The sequence below is a fragment of the Anticarsia gemmatalis genome, chromosome 22, assembly GCF_050436995.1.
Source record: "Anticarsia gemmatalis isolate Benzon Research Colony breed Stoneville strain chromosome 22, ilAntGemm2 primary, whole genome shotgun sequence".
Taxonomy (NCBI): Eukaryota; Metazoa; Arthropoda; class Insecta; order Lepidoptera; family Erebidae; genus Anticarsia; species Anticarsia gemmatalis.
Window position 1 is genome coordinate 8,585,346 of NC_134766.1, and position 20,460 is coordinate 8,605,805.

General features: G+C 32.8%; 1 protein-coding gene across 1 annotated transcript in view; it reads left to right on the plus strand.

Annotated features, from left to right (window-relative positions):
- Window positions 1-20,460, plus strand: part of LOC142982803 (serine protease inhibitor dipetalogastin) — a 77,363-nt gene that overhangs the window by 38,659 nt on the left and 18,244 nt on the right. Inside the window, exon 3 of the mRNA XM_076129487.1 lies at window positions 3,199-3,348. Coding sequence (XP_075985602.1) covers window positions 3,300-3,348 — 49 coding nt within the window. The 5' untranslated portion in view covers window positions 3,199-3,299. The remainder of the gene's footprint in view (window positions 1-3,198; window positions 3,349-20,460) is intronic.

Here is a 20,460-nt window from a genome sequence, read left to right on the forward strand (position 1 = left end):
CGATGCATCTGCTATCCCATAATCGATACCTAGCTATCTAGAACTTTCATATATTTAAAATACTCCCTACGATATTACCAAGATTAAGAACATTCTAGAATTCCCAAGCAGCCCTAACACGGTTGACAACAAGATTAATACCAAAACTCGTCCCGGTAAGCGTTCTTGCGGTGCAATACGTATTGTGTTCGTCGCAATATGAGTCTCACCGCAAAGGTTTTACTAATGCAGTTCATTACAAGCATGAACATTCCAGATTTACTGTTGAAATGGTATAACTGTGAAGCTTACTGAAACTGATGACAAAGGATGAGGTTTGCGCTAAATGTGTAAAGATTTTAAATGTATGGAAACTCAACTAGAAAGTTTATGCCATTCGTTGTTTGTATGTTTGTAAAGATGTGCGCGAAACTAGCACTAACATCTTACTCTAGTCGTCAGTGTTTAATAAAAAAACAAATTAATTATAATTTATTCAACTCACACACGGTTATTGGATTCCATACTGAGCAGAGCTTGTACTATGGTAAGCAAATAACTGAAAAACATGCTTATATACTTGTTAATACATATTTCCGTAATATTGATTGATAAATTGAACTGTATTACTGTAAAGTGTCCTTTCAGTAGTTTGCGTAAAATAATAACAGCCATCCTCACATACCTTCTTATAGGTACCTAATATAAGTCAGATACTATTTATTCAAATAAATACATCCCAGTCTGTATTCTATTCCTAAATGTCACCTCGTAACCTTCAACGACCTCCAGAAGTGCATCTTTGTGTAGAGAAAGTAAGCCAAGAGCTAGGCGTCGCACAAGGTAATCGTGAGGTTTTAAGAAAGGGCATGCTTAAGCACTAGAAAGTTGCGACTAATCTTTGTTAGGGTGTTTGCATGGCGTTTGGTTTATTTAAAGGTTGAATACATACATACCATCAGTAGCGCAATTCTGTATAATCTGTACTGTCGAATATCGAGAGTTTGGCATTTAGAATGTGCTGCCAAAATAGTTCCTACGACGCTCGTCACAGGCGCTGTTCAGATTTTCATACAAAATTTCTCGATGACAAGCCGGTTGTCAGTAGTCGATAGTAGTTGAGAATCGAGCTATAGATCTGTTATACTCGAAAGTATAAGGGTGTAAGAAATATACTCACGCTTCGCTATTAACAATTTTAGTTCCATGTAATAGGTGATACGTCGCCAAATAATGGACTACCACCTACTGAAATATACTTATCTGAATTAGAAAGAATAGCAGTTTGCCTGACCGAGGAATCGAACCGTACAATTCTACATGGCGGTCGCATACGCTACCGACCGAGAAACGGAGTGAAACGTGTATTTTTATACACCTCTGTCTTTAGATTCAGGTACTACAGGCATGATATTATGTGCATATATTAAGTCGGGGAAAAAGTCTTTTCGCATTATAGTATGTATGAACTTGTAATAAAATCTTTTCTCTACACAAAAAAGCTCATATTTGGGTACCTCACGAGCTCAGAAACCTAATGAACTGTGTACTCATTGGTGATTCTTGAAGCCAAAGAGATTTTATTACAAGTTCATACATACTATAATGCAAAAAGACTTTGTCCCCGACCTAATATTATTTTTCCGATCCCATCCGGAATCAGCAGACCTGTTTTCATGCGATGGCCAGGTCGATCTATTTGTTTTAAACGTAAAATATTTTAATATTGGCATGGTAATAACTTATGTAATAACTTAAGACAGACGGTCCTTTAAGTAGAGACTAAATAGATTTATCAACTTGGTATTACATAGATCTCATAACTTTTTACGGCAGAGAGATTAAGCTGCGAGACTTGGGATTTTAACAGGGTGTTTTTGATGGCATTTTATTTACCAGCAAAAAAAAATATCAAAACTATATCTGAAGGAAAAAGTTCCCATATATTTATGCGCAAGCCCTACAGTTTCCTTTTAATAAGCGGTATACAAAACGGCTTCATTATCCACAGTGTATGGATAAACGTTTCTCACAATACCGTAAGTAGGTGATTTTCTGCACGCATCCTTATCCCTTGAACTTTGTATACGATTTGTGCTAAGTGAAAGTATACAAGCATTGTATGTACTGTAGTTTATAGGAAATATTGTATAGTGATTGTAAAAATCGATGATTAATCTTACTAATATTATAAATAAGAAAGTATGGATGTGTGTGCGTATGTTTGATACTCTTTCACGAAAAAACTACTGGACGGATTTTATGAAATCCTACTAATATTATAAATGCGAAAGTTTGTGGGTATGTATGCATGTATGAATGTATGTAACTCTTTCACTCAAATACTACTGAATCGATTAAGATGAAATTTGATATGTAGGTAGCTGAAGACCAAGAATAACCCATAGGCTACTTTTTTTATCTGAGTTCCCGAGAGATCGGGATTTACACGGGAAGGGTTTCCACGCGGACAATGTCACGGGCGGCCTCTAGTTTGACTTATAATTCAGCGGTACACTATGTCGCCGGTCTACGTATGTACATTCGGTTGGCTAACCTGCTTGCCGACAATAATTTGCCTACATACATACGGGTTGGCGATTTTGGTGTGCAATTGTGCGTTATTAGTACGAAAGTTGGAGGGGAGAGAATGACTATTGTATACCGCTAAGTCTAGAGTTTGTAGTCACTTCACAACCGTCCTTCTATCAGCTGTAGTAGGTTCTATTCTCACACAAAATAAATATTTGTAGGGTAGGAGTAATAAGGGTTAATAAGAATTATTACAAAATTTATATTTATTATTTGATTTATTTATTGCCTAAATATACAAAAAATAGGCATAGATTTTCGGGTACAAAATATGTGAGTTTAATTTTCTTTGGTATGAATTAATTTTAACGTTAATGTTGAATATCAATAAATAACTATTTAGTGCTAAGACAATGTCTAATTTTAACATTATTGCTATTTTATTTCGGACATTTCTGTAAACGAATAACTTTCTTTGAGGAATATTTTTTTTTATTTGACATTATTACGTTTTAATTTTGGATCATCTCTGTAAACAAATGATTTTATTTGAGGAATATTTTCGGTCCTGAAATAAATATATTGCGAAGAAATAAATACCTTGAAGAAAGCTCATTTCAGGGTAAAATTAAGTCCTTTATTTTCTTTATGCAATATCTACTAATTATAATTATCTCCTTGTTACAGATTCTCAACACAATGGATTACTGAGTTCAGTGCACAGTGTATATAATAGTTTATTGCGAAGACTGTTAGTGTGAACTGTGCTCAATTGTTGTATAAACAAAATGGAGGCCAAGACTCATATATTAGCTACTGCTGCGTTACTCGTTATTGGTAAGTGCAGGATCTTAAATTTTTTCACATATAATATTATACAGTTTTTTTTAATATTTAATATTGGTTAAGGTATTTGTCTCCCATCTCACCTGATGATAAGTGACGATGAAGTCGAGGATGTTACATGCCTATCAAGAGATACCCCAGTTATTCTGCTTTTGAAAGCTCTGGTATTGTATTCGACTAGGAAAATAGACCCAGGCAGATCCTTCTAAACCTATATAAGCTATTTGAATAAAAAAAAAGCTCTCGAAGAGCTTAATGCGACTCTATAGTACTTCAACGACAAAAAAAATCCATCTGCGTCTCGTAGTACGAGAGATATCGATTTTTTAATAAAACTTTTAATTTGACAAACAAACAAAAAAGGCCGTAATATGTTTATTTCATACTTTAAATGCAAATCTGCAAGCAAAACGAAAACTATAAACTAAACATACTGTATAAATTAACGCATTAATAATGCGATACTGTTACAAAACAAATGATATCATAAACATACTCATTAAATTAACGCATTATTCATTTATTTAAATCCGATACTGTTACAAAACAAAATGATACCAATGAATCATATCTTTAAAAATAACTTCAAACAAAAATAAACTAACAAGTCACTGTTTCAAACACGAATTATAATAAATTAGCCATTAAATTCGCACAAAATGTAATTACGTTATCAATTATAACGTCGGGGAAGAATTTCAATGAAAAGATGTGCTGTTGAACTTTTATGTGCGCATGCGCAGTGCATAACACCGGGATGTAACGGGTTTTGCTGTCAGCATTTTTAAGTCAATCTTATTTATTTTTGAAAATGTACAAATCACGGAATATCATACGTACAGGTTTGCCCTAAATGATCTGGGACTGAAATTCTGAATAGTGAAACGTGGGTGTATTTTCATATTAGATAGGTAATAGGCGAATTATTTATACATGTAAAATTTTACATTAAGACTTCATACATACATAATATTATTATCACTAAAAACGTTTCGCTAAAATAGTTAGTCCCACGTGATAGGGTGGGCTTATTGCTATGTACCGGGATCCTTACCGACCTCCGGGATACTATCGATAAACATAATGCCATCAAAAACATTCTGTTAAAACCCCAAGTTGCGCAGCTCAGTCTCTCTGCCGTAAAAAGTTGTGAGATCTATATAACACCAAGTCGATTAATTTAATAATATTTATTATTACATAAGTTATTATCAAGCAATCAAATATTTGTGATTTTTATAAGTCCATTGCCCGGTCACTTTTCTTTCGCAAACGTCATTAATACAACTGTCAACATCAACTGCTTTGCTATTTTTTAAATTATATATTTCGCATACTTAAAACAAAAACACATAAAATAAATTACCCACTTAGAACACTAAACAGTAATCGGAAGTTATTCTTCAAACAAAATGTATGCGCGCTTTACTTTAAATGATTCGAAACCGGTCAAGTAGTGGTGAGACCACAGCGCTGTCGAATTTAGCGCTAAAAAGTAGCGCAGAATTTAAATTAAATTATCCAACTGTTTAAGAATGTATAATTGATTTTTTATTTCCGTTTGGATTTGTGAATGAAGTCTAGAAGTAATAAATTAGGATTTAATATAAACATGATCATTTTATTCAAATGTTTACTGATTGTCAACACTGAATAACAAATTGGGGTATAAAACATTTATCTTTTACTTAGATCGAGAGTTTACACACGGCAAGGAAGAGTTTTTAAAGCTACGTGTACATTAAAAATAATTATCACTTGTTCTCACGGATGAAGAAGACGTTACGATGCAACCTTGTATACCCGAAAGTCTTTTTTAAGTTCTCAAAGATAATATGAAAAGTGTTAAACCCGCTCTTCGCCAGCGTATCGGTCTTAAAGTGTAACCTCTTCCTCAAGAAGAGCGCTTTAACCAGCAATGTGACTAATTTTCTATGAGTTAGCCGTAAAGAATTATACAGTAACAGAAAGAAAAACCCATCAATATAGTAAAGTTGGTCAAACATTAACCTCTTGACCTTCAACTAAACAAATTAAATGTACAACTTACCGCAAATTATAACTGTATTTTATACATTACTAGTTTTATCCCGCGACTTCGTACGCGTGAAAAGATTTCCCGGAAAAAAATATTCTATTTGTTCATCCAAGTACTAAGCTATCATAGTACCAAATTTCTTAAAAAAATTGTTCAGTAGTTTTTTCGTGAAAAAGTAACAAACATACATCCATACATATTTACAAACTTTCGCGTGTCTAATGTTAGTAGCTGTTGCCAAAGATTTCACTTAAGTGACTTTGTTGGAATCCTATTCTTTGGGATAAAATACAGCCAAGAGTTCCATTAGTTTTTCAGTATCAGACAAGTCAAACATACTAAATATTGCTTCTAATATTAGCTTGAACGATGGGCGTGTGTATTATAAAAAAGGCTATATATTTAATAAAATAAATTTTGAAATATCCTCGATCATTTATCTTCATTAACTATGCAAACGAAAAGCGGCTCTCATAATATTGAACTCATCAATCAATTTCTGCATTTTATTGACATTAAATATGAAAAAAAACTAAGCAAAAAATACTAACTAATAGTTTTATTGACGCCTGTTTATTAAAATAGTGGTAAAATATTAGTTGAATTTTTGTTTCGGAGATGCCTAAGTTTTTTATACGGTTTTTTGTTCTATCATGATGCTTGGTAATAAAGTAAAACTGTTAATTATACAGTATAAAGAACGGTGAATGATTGTATCTGAAGTTTATAAGGACTTTCGCGATTCTTAATAGTCAGTACTAACCGGTATCGAGATTTTGACATTTAAAATGTACAGAATAATTAGTTCCTATCACACCCGCTAGGGTGCACCCGCATAATATTTATGTATTAATGATTTTGTCGATAGACGATAGATACGATCGTTATCGAATTTCATTTGCTTGATATCCTCAATAAAAGTTGAAGTATTGCATTATTAAAGTATTTTTATAAGCAAAAAAGAAACAATCGATTCGTGATCTTTTCATAAAGAAAAAAGATACGGCTGCCTTTCGATCATGTTTATCGTATGGCCACAACTTTATAAGTTCATACATAAAATCGCGAGCCAGCAATTATCTTTAAATTCGCTTTAATAAGGCCACCGTGACACTTGGAAATAACTGTACATAATTAACCAGTAATTAGTTCTTCGAATATACTTTTATTTCTTAATATTGCTCGAGTATTTTTATTGATGGTAAAAATGTGAGCTCTTCCGTTTAGTGTTTTGAGAATATTGTATTCGCCGTTTATTTATGAGATCTTATGATTTGATTCTTTTAGCGGTGTAAAGCAAAATTATTAAAAGAGGATTTTAAGAAGGTAGGCAGCATCTTGTAACTGTATATTTTCTTCTTGATTTTAACCAGTTTGAAGATGATAATAAACTATTTGAACTATTAAGCTATAGTTTATTATTAGAACTCGAAGAAATCAAAGAAAAATATTTGCACATTTAAAAAGACAATTATAGTCGCACCTATAAAAAAATAACATCCCTAGAATAAATCAACATCATGATCTCTAGCAAAATTATCCAAAAAGGATCGAACAGAGTGATCTTTCAAAAGTTTTCGCAGAAACTATGCTTCTAAAAGAAAGTAAGTCAATTTATATCAATCCAAAAATCAGTAAAAGAAAAATGTTAATAAAAACCTTCAGTCATAAATACCACAGCAAAAGGTGTGAAAAGTTGAAACGAAAGCAGTCTGAAACCATAAAAACGGCGTAAAATAATTTATTTTGAACCCACCTCCATTTTTTATTTGAGATAATGATCGATCAACATTATCTCCAAACTGACTTGACCCCAAAATATCAATCTTGGCTTCCTTTAAATATTTATTTTGAAACTCACTTTTACCCGTTGCTGGCTTTAATTATAAAATCGGCACCTGTATGTGTATAGATTACTCACTAAAGTGACAAATATTTAAGAGCTTATACTGTCCCCAGGTTATAATTTATCATCATGCCAAATTTTGTGTGGATTCAATCGCTTTGACGCAAAGGAAAAGAAAAAGCTAATATCGGTATAAGTATTTAATTGGTAGCTTAAGTTCAAATATATTTAGTTGCGTTATTATTATGCACCTTTGTCTTTCTCCAAAGAATGGTCTATTAAACTACCAAGTTTTGTCAAAATCTTTTCAGCCATTTCATACAGAAAGACAAAAAAACAATCTTTCACATTTATAAAAAAGGATTTCAACATGTCGGCAAACGCAAAGCGAATTAAAAAACATAATTAAATTTGTTTCGCTATTGATCGTGGCGCTTATTATTCTTGTAGATCAATGATCTATAGATCATGATCGATGACGCGTGCGCGCACGTCTATAACTGTTAATACGACATTTGTTTTGATTTATTATTGTTTAGTTCCTTTTTTAGTTATTAATGGTTTGGAAATTATGTTGTGGCGTTTGAAAATGGACGATGATTTTGTTTGATGTATGTTTATCATTATATCTACCTACATTAACTTTTGGTTGTAACAATTTTCAGTACACGTTATGATGACCACTTTAAATTATTCGTTTGTTGATCTGTGAAAGATATACTACTGCATTTAATGCCGTTTAGTAATATTCCACTATCTGTCAAAATAAAAAAAAAATACTGTCCCACTGCTGGTCAAGGGTCTCATGTTTTAGGGGAGGGAGGTAAGGCACTGTCTCTACGAGTACATTTCACCTTTTGTTAGCGGTAGTGACGTGAGCTTTCTGTGAGCTGGATGAAAAATGATCTTGATTGTCAATTTAAGTATGTCTTATTAAAGTTCTTCAGGCAGCTTGAACAACTTTGACATACCGTACAGTAGCTCGATCCTCTACTACTATCGACTACCGACAACCGACCTGTCATCGAGAAATTTTGTATGAAAATCTGATCAGCGCCTCTGACGGCAGCCGTAGGAAACATTTTGGCAGTACATTCTAAATGTCAAAATTTCGATAGCTAGCCGGTTGTCGGTAGTCGATAGTAGTAGATAATCGAGGTACTGTAAATAACGTTTATCATCCTGTCATCAGTACAAACTGTCAACAGCTTGAATCAATTCCCCTTCAATTAATATTACATGTCGATATTTTATCAGTGTCAATCGGCATTGCTTTGATGAATCGAGAATCGATGTCAACGATTTCGATTAGGAATTGTAGATGTTCTAAAAGACAAATGCTGCTTTTAGCTTGCAATTTCTTGGGCTATTAATTTACTAAAAGCTGGTTATAGCGAAAACACATACGAATTATTTGTCGTCTTTTTAACTAATATTTAATGACTTAAATGATTTTAAGCGCGCTACTATAATCTATCTATACTTCTATACTAATATTATAAAGCTGAAGAGTTTGTTTGTTTGAACGCGCTAATCTCAGGAACTACTGGTCCGATTTGAAAAATTCTTTCAGTGCTAGATAGCCCATTTATTGAAGAAGGCTATAGGCTATATATCATCACGCTACGACTAATAGGAGCAGAGTACCAGTAAAAAATGTTACAAAAACGGGAAAAAAATTGACCCATTCTCTCTTACGTGACGCAAGCGAAGTTGCGCGGGTCAGCTATATTAAATAATTTATTGAGGAAGGCTATAGGTTGTATATCATCACGTAACGACCAAAAGGAGCGGAGTAGCAACGAGAAATGTTACAGAACGGGGACAATTATGACCCATTCTGTCTTATGTGACGTAAGCGAAGTTGCGCGGGTCAGCTAGTACCTTATATATTGCTCCAGGTTTCGATCAAGTTACACCGATTACAGTTGCAGGCCGCCTGATGTAGCTAAGCCACTAGCTTCTCTCTAGCTATCAGACTCTTACAATTATTAGTCTTAAAACACTGTGTATAATTATTTTCCTTCAAAACTATATTATTATTGTCTGCCAGTCGCCAGTCTTAGAGCGGTAGTTGTCATAAATACTGCATTTCTCTCTAGTATTATAATTACTTCTATCCGAGATTTCTCGAATACAAATCGGATGCACAAACGCTTTAGTACTAAAACAAACAAGTTTAATTTAGTTAGTGTAATTGCGAAATAGTTTTATCACTCGAAACTGTTTTTATTTAAATTCTTTCTTTGTAAAAGTTTTAACGTTTCGTTAAACTATGTAACAAATTGTTTTCAATGTTTTTTGTTGAACGGAGAATGTTTTAAAACAGTTTGTTTTATCAGAATACTTTTCTACATTTTATTTAGTATTTATTTCATTTGAAAAGGTGAAACACTTTGCGTTCAACCTAGGTTAGCTTGATGATTATTCTACTCGGACTTGATTAAGTCACTAATCTACTTCTAACTTCACAGAACATGATATAAATATAAAAATAAAAAATAGTTATAAGTTCTAACTGAAAATTTCTCCATGCACAATTTTGAAATCGTTCCATTAGTTTAACTTAAAAGAGAACTGACAAAATATCTACCGCATTTATAACAATACAATATAGGTAACCGTTTGAAAATGTTATAATTTTTACTCAACTAAAACTATATACATTTTTCACAAGCTACGTAAAAACAACAGTTTTTATCTAACGATTTTTATTTTCTCTGTGTACTAGTTACGAATATTTATCTACAGACTGCACGTTCGCCGTTAACGTGTTGAGTATACAACATACACACACCGTGTTACATTGGACGTTTTACGCATAAAGTTAGCGGTAAATCTTTTGCACGGACTGGCGAAATTTTTGTGTTAGTTTGGTTTTAAAAGTGCACGAAAAGTTGTTGGTATATGGAATTTGAAATTATTTATTTTGTCTATTATAGGTTAATGAAGGTGGACAACAAAATAGTTTACTTAATTAATTGCCTGCTTGAATGGTCAATGCCTGATGCTATACTAGCTTATTTTACTCAAAAAGGCGATAAGCCGATTCCATATTCTTTTGAAGAAAATGTTACAAAAGTCCAGAAAAATATCCTTATTTCTGTCAAAAATGCAATGTTACTTCGTGTGCAAGAGTTACTTCGAAAAAATATTTCCCAAGCTTATCTCCACAATAATGTAGTTCTCAGTACCGCCACATTTACAAGTAAGTTATGTTCTCATGAGTCTTCCTTATCGACATCAAACTAATTTGATCTTTAGGAGGTATCTTTTTCAAGAAATCTTTTGATCTCTGAAAGACATACTGTACTGGTTTTTACTTGCTTCGTTTGTGTTGAAGTTTTTATAACTACAGACTACACACACTTTATTCGAAGCTGATGACCGGAAAAAAGAGCAAGCCACGAGTTTCTTGCCATTTTTCTCACGAGTTTCTTGCCATTTTTCTTTTCCGAAACTGTCAATCAATTATTTTATGCAACCATTTCAAATACTATGTACGAAGTTTACGGAATAAAGGATATTTTAAATTTGAATTTGGTGTTTCACACGCGTTTCGCCATTTATTACTGTAGTCCCATGTGATGAACATCAAACCTATTGGACGTTCCAAGATTCAAGATTCCAAGTTCCAAGAAATATTTCAAAAACAAAATATTACCTATTTTGAGCAACACGAGAACCCAGCCTCGTGAACGGCAGTAACATGCAGTACTATTATAGTACCAGAGTTAGACATTACTAGTAATAATAAATAAAATATTCCATAAACCTTATAGCTGGGTGGTTTAAATTGGTCAACTTCAAATGAATTTATTACCTGTTTTAAACTACACTTTATGGAAATACTTAAACTCAAGTTTTAGAGTACTTTATGAGTTTATCTTTATGACTCGTAAAAAAGTGTTACGATCAGACTAACTGAAATTATTATTAAACATTAATCTTATAATTTATTCGTCTTTTTTACTCCATTACCGCTCCACTGAGTAATGGTCTCCCGGAAGAGGTTAAGCCTTGAGTCCACCACGCTGGTCAAGTGCGAAGAGTAGGCGTTCCCTTAAGAAAGTATGAAACATTTTTATTTTTTTTCATTTATTTGCGTTTTATTTCTCCGGATTTCGCGGTCCCAAGGTCGTCTGGAATTTATAAAAATATTTAAAAAATAATCGACTGCTGCTTTCCACGCAAGTGAGGGGTTGGGTTTAAACTCGGGGCAAGACCAATGATATTTCGAAATAGTATCTACGGGCTTATGCCAGCTCCTCGACCTGCTTTACTTTTTATTGAAAAAAGTAGCTGATTTCTTGCCTCGGGTTTTATTCTTAATTCTATCCAAAACTGTTCATTTCAACATGAAAGAGGATATAAACAAATGCTCTTTTCTATTTATTCTTCTATAATAATGGATAGTGTAGATGACGAATACGGTCATAGAACATAATTTAAAAAACTTTGAAACTAAATTGATCTCATTTTAGACAGCAAAACATTGAATATATTGTAGGCCACAACAATAAAGAACTCTCTATACAATAGAAAAGCGTATTTAATCCAATTTTAAAGAGAAAACATATCAATTTTAATTATTTTGTGTTAATTTTATAGCCATTACAATCATTCACACTTTAATAGAACGTGTCCGTTTTTTGCTGGCGTTTTTGTTAAGATGGTGATTCAATTGAACATTTATTTGTAACAAGACACCGTTGGAGTCCTGTTATTTAATTTTATAAATTATATTATTTCTATAAAATCAAAATTATATTTAGTTGGCAAGTGCTTTACTTTGTGCCAAATTCCAACCAATTTTTGGTTTCACTGACATCGAAGTAAAAGTCCCTTTTTTGGGTTATTTATTATGTGAGTTATCTTTTTTCATTACACCTGTACTTAGTGGTTAACTTAGTCAAAATTATTTGATAGATCAATAGTACGGCTTCTGTTGACGTAACTAATATTATTATATATTTTCATTAAATGCTCGAAGCACAAAAACGCTTAGGTCATTCCGTTACTCCCACAAACTATAAAAGAAAGTGGCCAGGAGTGTCTTGCCAGCTCTTCTCATTGGCCCTACCTTCCGAACAGGCGGTAAATTCGCTCTCTGTATCATTGACTATCATAAGTCAGCATATGACCTACATGATATGATTTAGATTTTTTGATTCTATAAACAGATTATAGCAAATCCCTTTTAAGGATTTTTTTTACACACCGATAATCGCAACTACAGATGAACATCTCTTATTATAACATTCTTAAGAATATTACACCTAAACAGTCAAGTCTACAAACACCTTTAGAAACCGGATTTTTGTTATTGATTCTGCTCTAAATATTACTAGTTACATTTTGTTTAGGTTGTAGGAAAGTGAAAAGTGGTTATATTTATAGTGTCCTAAGGCTTATGTATACCGTGTGAACGATAGCAGGAATAGGCCAATTAAGATGTTTGTTTATGAGTAGAAGGTAATGAATTGATCTTACAGGAAAGAAAATTGAGGCAACCATAGTCGTTCATTGGCCTAATGGTATATAAGTAATGATTTTAGTTAAGTTCTTTCTATTCTAAGGCGTTTTGGTCCGAATGATTAAAACAACCACAACTCACGTGTTTGGCTAGTTCTCGTTTTGTAATACAATATGATTGTTTTTTCTAATAACGGACAGGGTCGAGTGTTACGTAAATTTTGTAACGATCTATTGTGTGCACAATAATTATACACATTCTATTATAAATTTTGCTTGATTCGTCTTCTTAAGACACGAAAGATGAATAATTACCATAACTTGGATCATCAACGAAAATTATTAATTGCTAGAAATATCAAAATTGGTTTAGTTTCAAATTTTTAATGACCACGGAGAGCTGAATACTAGTTAAAAAAGCGTCGTAAAGCTCACCTGAAGCAATTGCTCAACTGAAATTATTAAGTTCTATAATAATTTCCTCATGGCGAGTGCGAGCTTCCACAAGCGAGTGGAGCCACGCGGGTCGCATAGTTCTAAAATAAAACTTTTATAACCTGTCATCAATTACTCGCCATGCTAAAATCAAGATGCATTATTCATATGCCATAAAATGAACTGTGAAATACATTAATATTTAATTAACACGTCACGTTACGCTAATTGGATTGGAATTAATTAACATAACTTAATTATAGACTCGTTTAAAATATCTACTTTTAAAAGTAATCTGATATTTTATTATGATAAATTGATTTTAAAGATAAAACCCGGGTTAAGAAAGAATTTTGTGTCCCGAGGACTTTTGCGAGCTTAATATTGTAATGCAACGGGACGGGAAATGTCGGGAAAAAAAATAAGGTATTTTAACCTTTAATTTACAAGTCGCGAGAGTTTAAAATCGTTTTAAGAACTTTGGTACAACTTCGTTCCTACTTTATAGTACCGTCTGAAGAGAATCGCGCTACAGTAGTGAGACACTGATGTGTTTTTGTACTTATTGTATTTTTTTGTACAAATATCATTGAGCCACTCATATGCGGTCATATCAAACTAAGAGAGGCCAAATAACTTGTATAGATTATCTATTATCTATGTACTGATATACTTATATAGATAAATTAACAACCAATTTCATATTATAAATGCAAAAGTCTGTTTCTATTGAACTTTATCAAGCTTTCTCCACAGTTAAAACATCCAACTATTTGAAGTACAGGATACATTGGTCACGACTTAGGATCAACTATAAGTTACGTTTATTCAAGAAAGTAAGGAAATATATGTATGTTTGTAGAACAGAGCCGCGTGGGTTTGCGAGCTTTAAATAAATGTAATATAAGTTTTATTTTAATAATCAGTTTTATCTAACGGAACATGTAGCGCAAATCTTATTTACGAATTATAACCGCGAACATCACAATTAAAATGTTATTGAGATAACATCTTAATAATTAGCTGCCATCTTGATTTATGAACATAATTATGACAAGTTTATATGAAAGTTTATATTAAAAGTAGCACGCAACCTTCATTTGGTTAAAATTAATTAATTTGGATGATATAAATATGTTTTCTTGACTGACAGTTCTGTGTATTTGGTTCTAGTGTTAATCTTATTCTAACTTATAGGCAGATGTGTAAATATCTTTATTATCTACTCATTTACGATAGGTATTAGAAAGCATGGTGGTATCCATGGCATAGTAGTAATAGCGGTCACTAAGCTAGGACAGTGAGCTTTCGCATATTCATGTTTCAAGGTTTTGATTCGACCATGAAATAAATATTTGTGTGATCCAATAAATGTAATATTTTTACCTATAAAGTCATCTTACAAGCCTATTCAAAATTCTCTATGAAATGTATTTTTTGCATATATACATAATATATCGTTGCAATAAGTGTAATAAAAATGCCTAAGATTTGCTACAAATTTTTATGCTAAAGTTCTAGATATGAAATGACAGAACACTCATCACAACAGTAACTGAACGAGGAAGTACCATGATCTCATAAATGCAAGCAATTTAAATGTATCACATGGTGCAATCGATTTAGGAAGGACTGGCACTAGATGCAGTAGATAATGTATTCTATACGAGTACTCGAACAATATTGATGATACGAATGTGGACTATTCAAGTAAAATAATAACTTAGTATCAAGTAAAATATTTTTTTTACAAATTTTTTTTTGACCTCAAGATTATACAGACAACTTATTGGCTTATGTGGGAATCGAATCAACGACGTTATAATAGCGATGTGACAACCTTAATCTATAAAGGTATAACAAAGAGATAGACGTCTAACCGCAATGCCCTAACAGCGCCTCTACGGGATTCCGTAAGAACTATTTAGGCAGTACATTTTTAATGTCAAACTCTCGATACACGACAGTACGTTTGCCGATGTGGTAGACTCAAGGCCTAATTCTTCTATCGTTCGGGAGGAGACCCTGGCCCAGTAGTGGGGCACTCACTGGTTAAAAAACTAAACAGATAACTGTATGATAAGATGTAATTTTGACAGTTATTTTCATACATGCTGTCTAGTTTATCTAGCAAATAGGTCACCTGACGCTTATTCAAAATACAAGATAATGTTTTGTAAACTAGTAAAATGAAACATATTTTGCCCCAAGCTAACCAAGATCTATTCATCGGTAACACAAACTACAGATAGTTAGACAAACGGCCGATAGTTTGATTAACTGCGCGTCTTTACTGTACATCAATTTGAACTAGGAAGTAAGGGTAATATAAATAGTGGTTGCACTTTAATTGATATCCGTCGTATTTTATACAACGCCATCAATCAAGTAAATGTACTATTATTTGACTTTAAACGATGTGTTATAGATCAAATAAATCTATGCCATCAAAAACATTCTGTAAAAACCTCAAGTCTCGCCGTAAAAAGTTGTGAGATCTATATAATACCAAGTCGATTAATCTATTTAGTCTCTACTTAAAAGACCTTCTGTCTTAAGTTATTACGTATGTTATTATCATGCCAATTAAAAAAAATACCTTTAAAACAAATAGACCGACCTGGCCATCGCATGATTTTATTATTAGTATGTATCACACTAATCAGCACAACGAGAAGACAAGTTAATGCTCCTGAAATGTTAATGGCGAATTTGTGTTTTCTTGCGATGACCAAGTCGATCTATTTGTTTTAAAGGTATTTTTTTTTAATTGGCATGATAATAACATACGTAATAACTTAAGACAGAAGGTCTTTTAAGTAGAGACTAAATAGATTAATCGACTTGGTATTATATAGATCTCACAACTTTTTACGGCGAGACTTGAGGTTTTTACAGAATGTTTTTGATGGCATCTCACTTCTTTTTGTAGAACGAACATAAGTCCAATAAATTTGTATGGAAAGACGTTTTTTTTTTCATAATTCAACATATTTTCCTATGGGAATGTTATTCAGTTTCATGGGCTAAACACCCTCACCCACCCTATACCCCCTCCCGTTATGCCTCATATAGTAGGTACCTATTTACACCTATTTATTTTATTTTCTACAGTAATAATAATTCATTAACTGCAAATGTAACCTTGTAATCTTATACATTTATATGGGATTACAAAGTTATTGTTTCAGTTGGTGTATTTAGAAAACTGGACCGAAATTAGAAAATATTACATTTTTCCCATGATTAAGACACTAAACCCTATTTGTATTCAAAATTTTAAGCTTCTAAGTCTGCTAGAAGTACCTTAGACTTTTGATGATCGGTGAGTCAGTGAGTCAGTGAATCAGTGAGTGACAAAATTCAAAATTTTAACAAGTTGTCATTCTTAAACCACTAGTTCAATTTAACTGAAATTTTAAATATACCGTGTTTATACAATGACTAATTAGTTGCTGAAAATCCAGGCTTCTTGTTTTATCCACAACGAAATTATAGGGGTGTCAAAAATAGCCCGAATTGCTTCGAGAAAAGGATGTTACGGCCGTGCCGCTTTTTTTTTTGCTCGACTTGCGGGGGCACTTCCGTGCCCCCAGATCTGATCGATATTTTCTAGAGACTAATGACTTACTTCCACTGTTGCCTAGTCTTTCGGCATCTTATCACGAGGTTTCGTGTTCGATTCCCTGGTTGTACAGAATGGGATTGAGCTATTCCAATTTATATAAAGAATCTTAGTAGTTTCCCGGATTTTGGTAACGTACCCTGTGTGTACCAATAGGCTCGACCCCTATTACGTTGGCTAAGATTATAAAAATCCAAATGTGCGTGAATTTCATAAAACTCTGCCTACACATTTGGTTATAATATACCTACTTACCCAAGGTTTCTGAGGTACAGTTACCGGTAGTTTATCTATTCAATAGCGTTTAAAATCACATAAAAAACGCTATAGATAAACATTTAGGCGTGAGAATAAGGGTTTCACTTGTAAAATATTTAGTAATATGTAGATAATAGGCAAAATCAAAAGTACTAGTTAATAAAGGAATTTTGCGGAGAATCCAGCCATTGTTTCGTTATCTGCTTGTCATTCTACACAGAACGATAAAGTTGGTAAAATTATTTTATTATTGTTTGTAGTCCGGGCAAGTGGCCAAATGTAATTCAAGTGTCTGGTGTAACTCACTTTAAAATAAACAGTAAGATTTTAAATTCTTAACCCCAGGTTCACCACTTTATTAGTAAGCATCGGTTAACTTATTTGTCGTAATTTTGACAGTTATTTTTCTTATTTAGTTTATCTATCACTTTTCAATAAGCCCTTATACTTAGCTAACTAATTAAGATCGTCAACTACTTAACTTTATCTTAAATTATAAGTAAACGAACTTATACAGTACAAAACCCTTTTATTGCTGCAACTGCATTAAAAATACACAGGATAAGGGCACAATTTACATTTACAAGAGCAAAGAATGTTGATGCATTCAACAACATACCATAACGAGATGGTTACTCAAAATCAAAAACAGGATCTTCCATCAATCATGGCCAGTGAACTCATTCAAACAGCTGATGAAACAAAATACCAGCATTCCATAAAACGACAGAGACAACACGATGTTAGAATGAGAAAAAAGATACTGGATATACCGTACGCTCCAGATCCACAAACGTTTTCTTAGTAAAGACGATTTCGTGGTACCAGGAAAGCATAAATGTGAGGAGGTGCAGTTCGTGCAGATTTGAATAGAGAGTTTTGATAACTGCTAAAGATGTATGGTTTCCTAGTATTGAAGATGTTAGAAATGAAAGCTCGCATAAGCGTCTATGGTAGAAAACTGGATAAAATTCTTTGAATAAAAGAAATAACAAACTCGACCGCTATTAAATAATTATATAACTTTTAGAAAACCTACAAATAATCTTTATAATAATTTCTTTTTCAAATAAAATACATTTTTAAGACAGATTAGGGTAAGAAGTTCAGAACTTAATTGCCTTGAAAAACTAGCGGTGGCTTTAAGAAATACATGATGTTATCATGTCTTTTTTTATTTCTGTTTCTTATTTTTTCATGTTTCTGTAAGTAAATTTATTCATTACTATCCACCACATGCACGCCGATCAATTACATATTATTGATATGAGCTTCTACAAGATAATTGTGTACTCAATCCACCTTTCGACGCGTCGAATGAACAAATTGTTGGTAATCTTTTGTTCAATTCGCAAACCTACGTGGACTGCAAGAAATACATAATTAACACCTCTCTTGTATTTCAAGTCTGAGATAGTCTTTTTCTTTTCTTTTTATAATAATTATTTATGCGATTGCTACTCGATCTTCTGATACGAAGTATTTCTGATAATTGTGATATTGAGTGTGTAAGATACGAATGGATCTATTATTTATCATACAATATACATAAAAAATATGTTTATTACGCCTGCTATATTTGAAGGTGGCAGCAGAGGTACATAAAATACACTCCCATTTCGCCATTTACAATGTTTGTCTCTTGCAATGGAAGGCGAACCTATTGCCACATGCTGTGCACAATATCAAACTCTGAGCTACTGTTGAAAATAATATATTATATTACAAGTTATAAAATGCCAACAGCACTTAGCTTAGTCCGGGAATTAACCCCGAGACCTCGTAATCAGCAGACATATTATAAGCAGTACCAAAGATAGGAGTATTTTTTGGTGTATTGCCTCGGATTCGAATCTGCGACCACTTGCGTGGGAGCTGCCAACTTAAACCACTCGGCTATCACTGCGAGGTAGGAATAAAAGTATAATAAAGCTTTAAAATCTTTACAACCTCATTTACCTATAAGTCTTCTATTAAATTTGTATACAAACCCGTTAAAATTACAAGGTAACCATAATTTCTCCACCCAATAAGGGCTTATAACATTCTCAATATTGAAAGTAGTCACCCTAGGTCACAAGCAGGTCCTAGAAAGTTAGTAAAAGTAAAACGAGGGTCAGTTCGTATTCAAACAGCGACTCTTGGTAATTGCTATCGTGTATACGATCTCATTGCAGTACAGCATTGTTAAAGAGTTTCACTTTTATGAAGCTTCACGAGGTTTTTCCAGACATTGTTGATAGTGTATAATTATGGAGCGTAGTATTAGTCTCACTAATGAATATCGTGTAAGCTCTGATTAGTGCAGTGTTTTATCGCTTTCATTATTTTTTTAATAAAATCATCACGCCTTTTCCTCATAAAGGTAGGCATAGACCAGATTATACCACTTGGTACGATCCTTACAAACTTCCTTTGTTTCATTCACATCCATAAACGTCATCATTTTATCATCCTTCTTTCTTTAAATAAGTGTTTTAATGTAATCCTGATTTGATTGATGTAACTGCTGGGCAAGGTTTTTTCTCGAATGAGACCTTAAATCATATAGGATAATGACGATATTTTGTACGAGTATAATGATTATTATAACGTCTATTTAATTTTTTTTAACAAAAGTTTGCCACAGAGGCTTTAAATTATGCATATAGTTTTCCTACTGTTTTCATGTTGTAGAATAATTTTCCCAGCAAAAACGCTTGTCACCTAAAACATCTGTGGGAACATTTTGGACATACATACAAATGTGATAATAACATTATATTTGTACAGAAAGCTTCTAACACACATCACTTATAAGAGAATTCTTTACGAGTACTCACTTTCTTTTGCTTAGAACAATTTTCATCTATACTACTTTACATTGTATCAAAAAAGGCGTATCTCTACATCGAGAAGATAAGACTTGTGCCCTTTTACAATTGGATAGTCAATTATGCTATTGACAATAGCCCGCTAAATGAGTAAATTTTGTTATTTGTTTAATGTATTAGGTTTATTTTGTCCGTTCATTAGAAAACTTTGCACTGCTTAGCGAGTTGCTATGTAAATGTAAACAAAGTCTCTACTCTGGTTAGTAAAACTTGCGGTTACAACCCACAATTGAGTTTGCTATCGACCACAATTTCTTGAATAAAAAGTAGTTTTTTTATGCGGATTTTATTTTCATGATAACTTCGTAACATATTGGCTTCATTAACCCCCGGTTTCTGAGGTACATTTATCAGTATTTTTTTTTTATATGTGTTTAAACACTATTGAATATATAAATTACTGGTAAATGTATTCAGAAACCGGGGGTAACTCCGATCAATCTTACAAAATGTTAATGAGATCAGAAAGAAGACAAAGATATTATCTATCTTTGTCATGATGATGATGATATAGAAAAATAATTACAAAAAAAAAACACTTTACAACAACGTT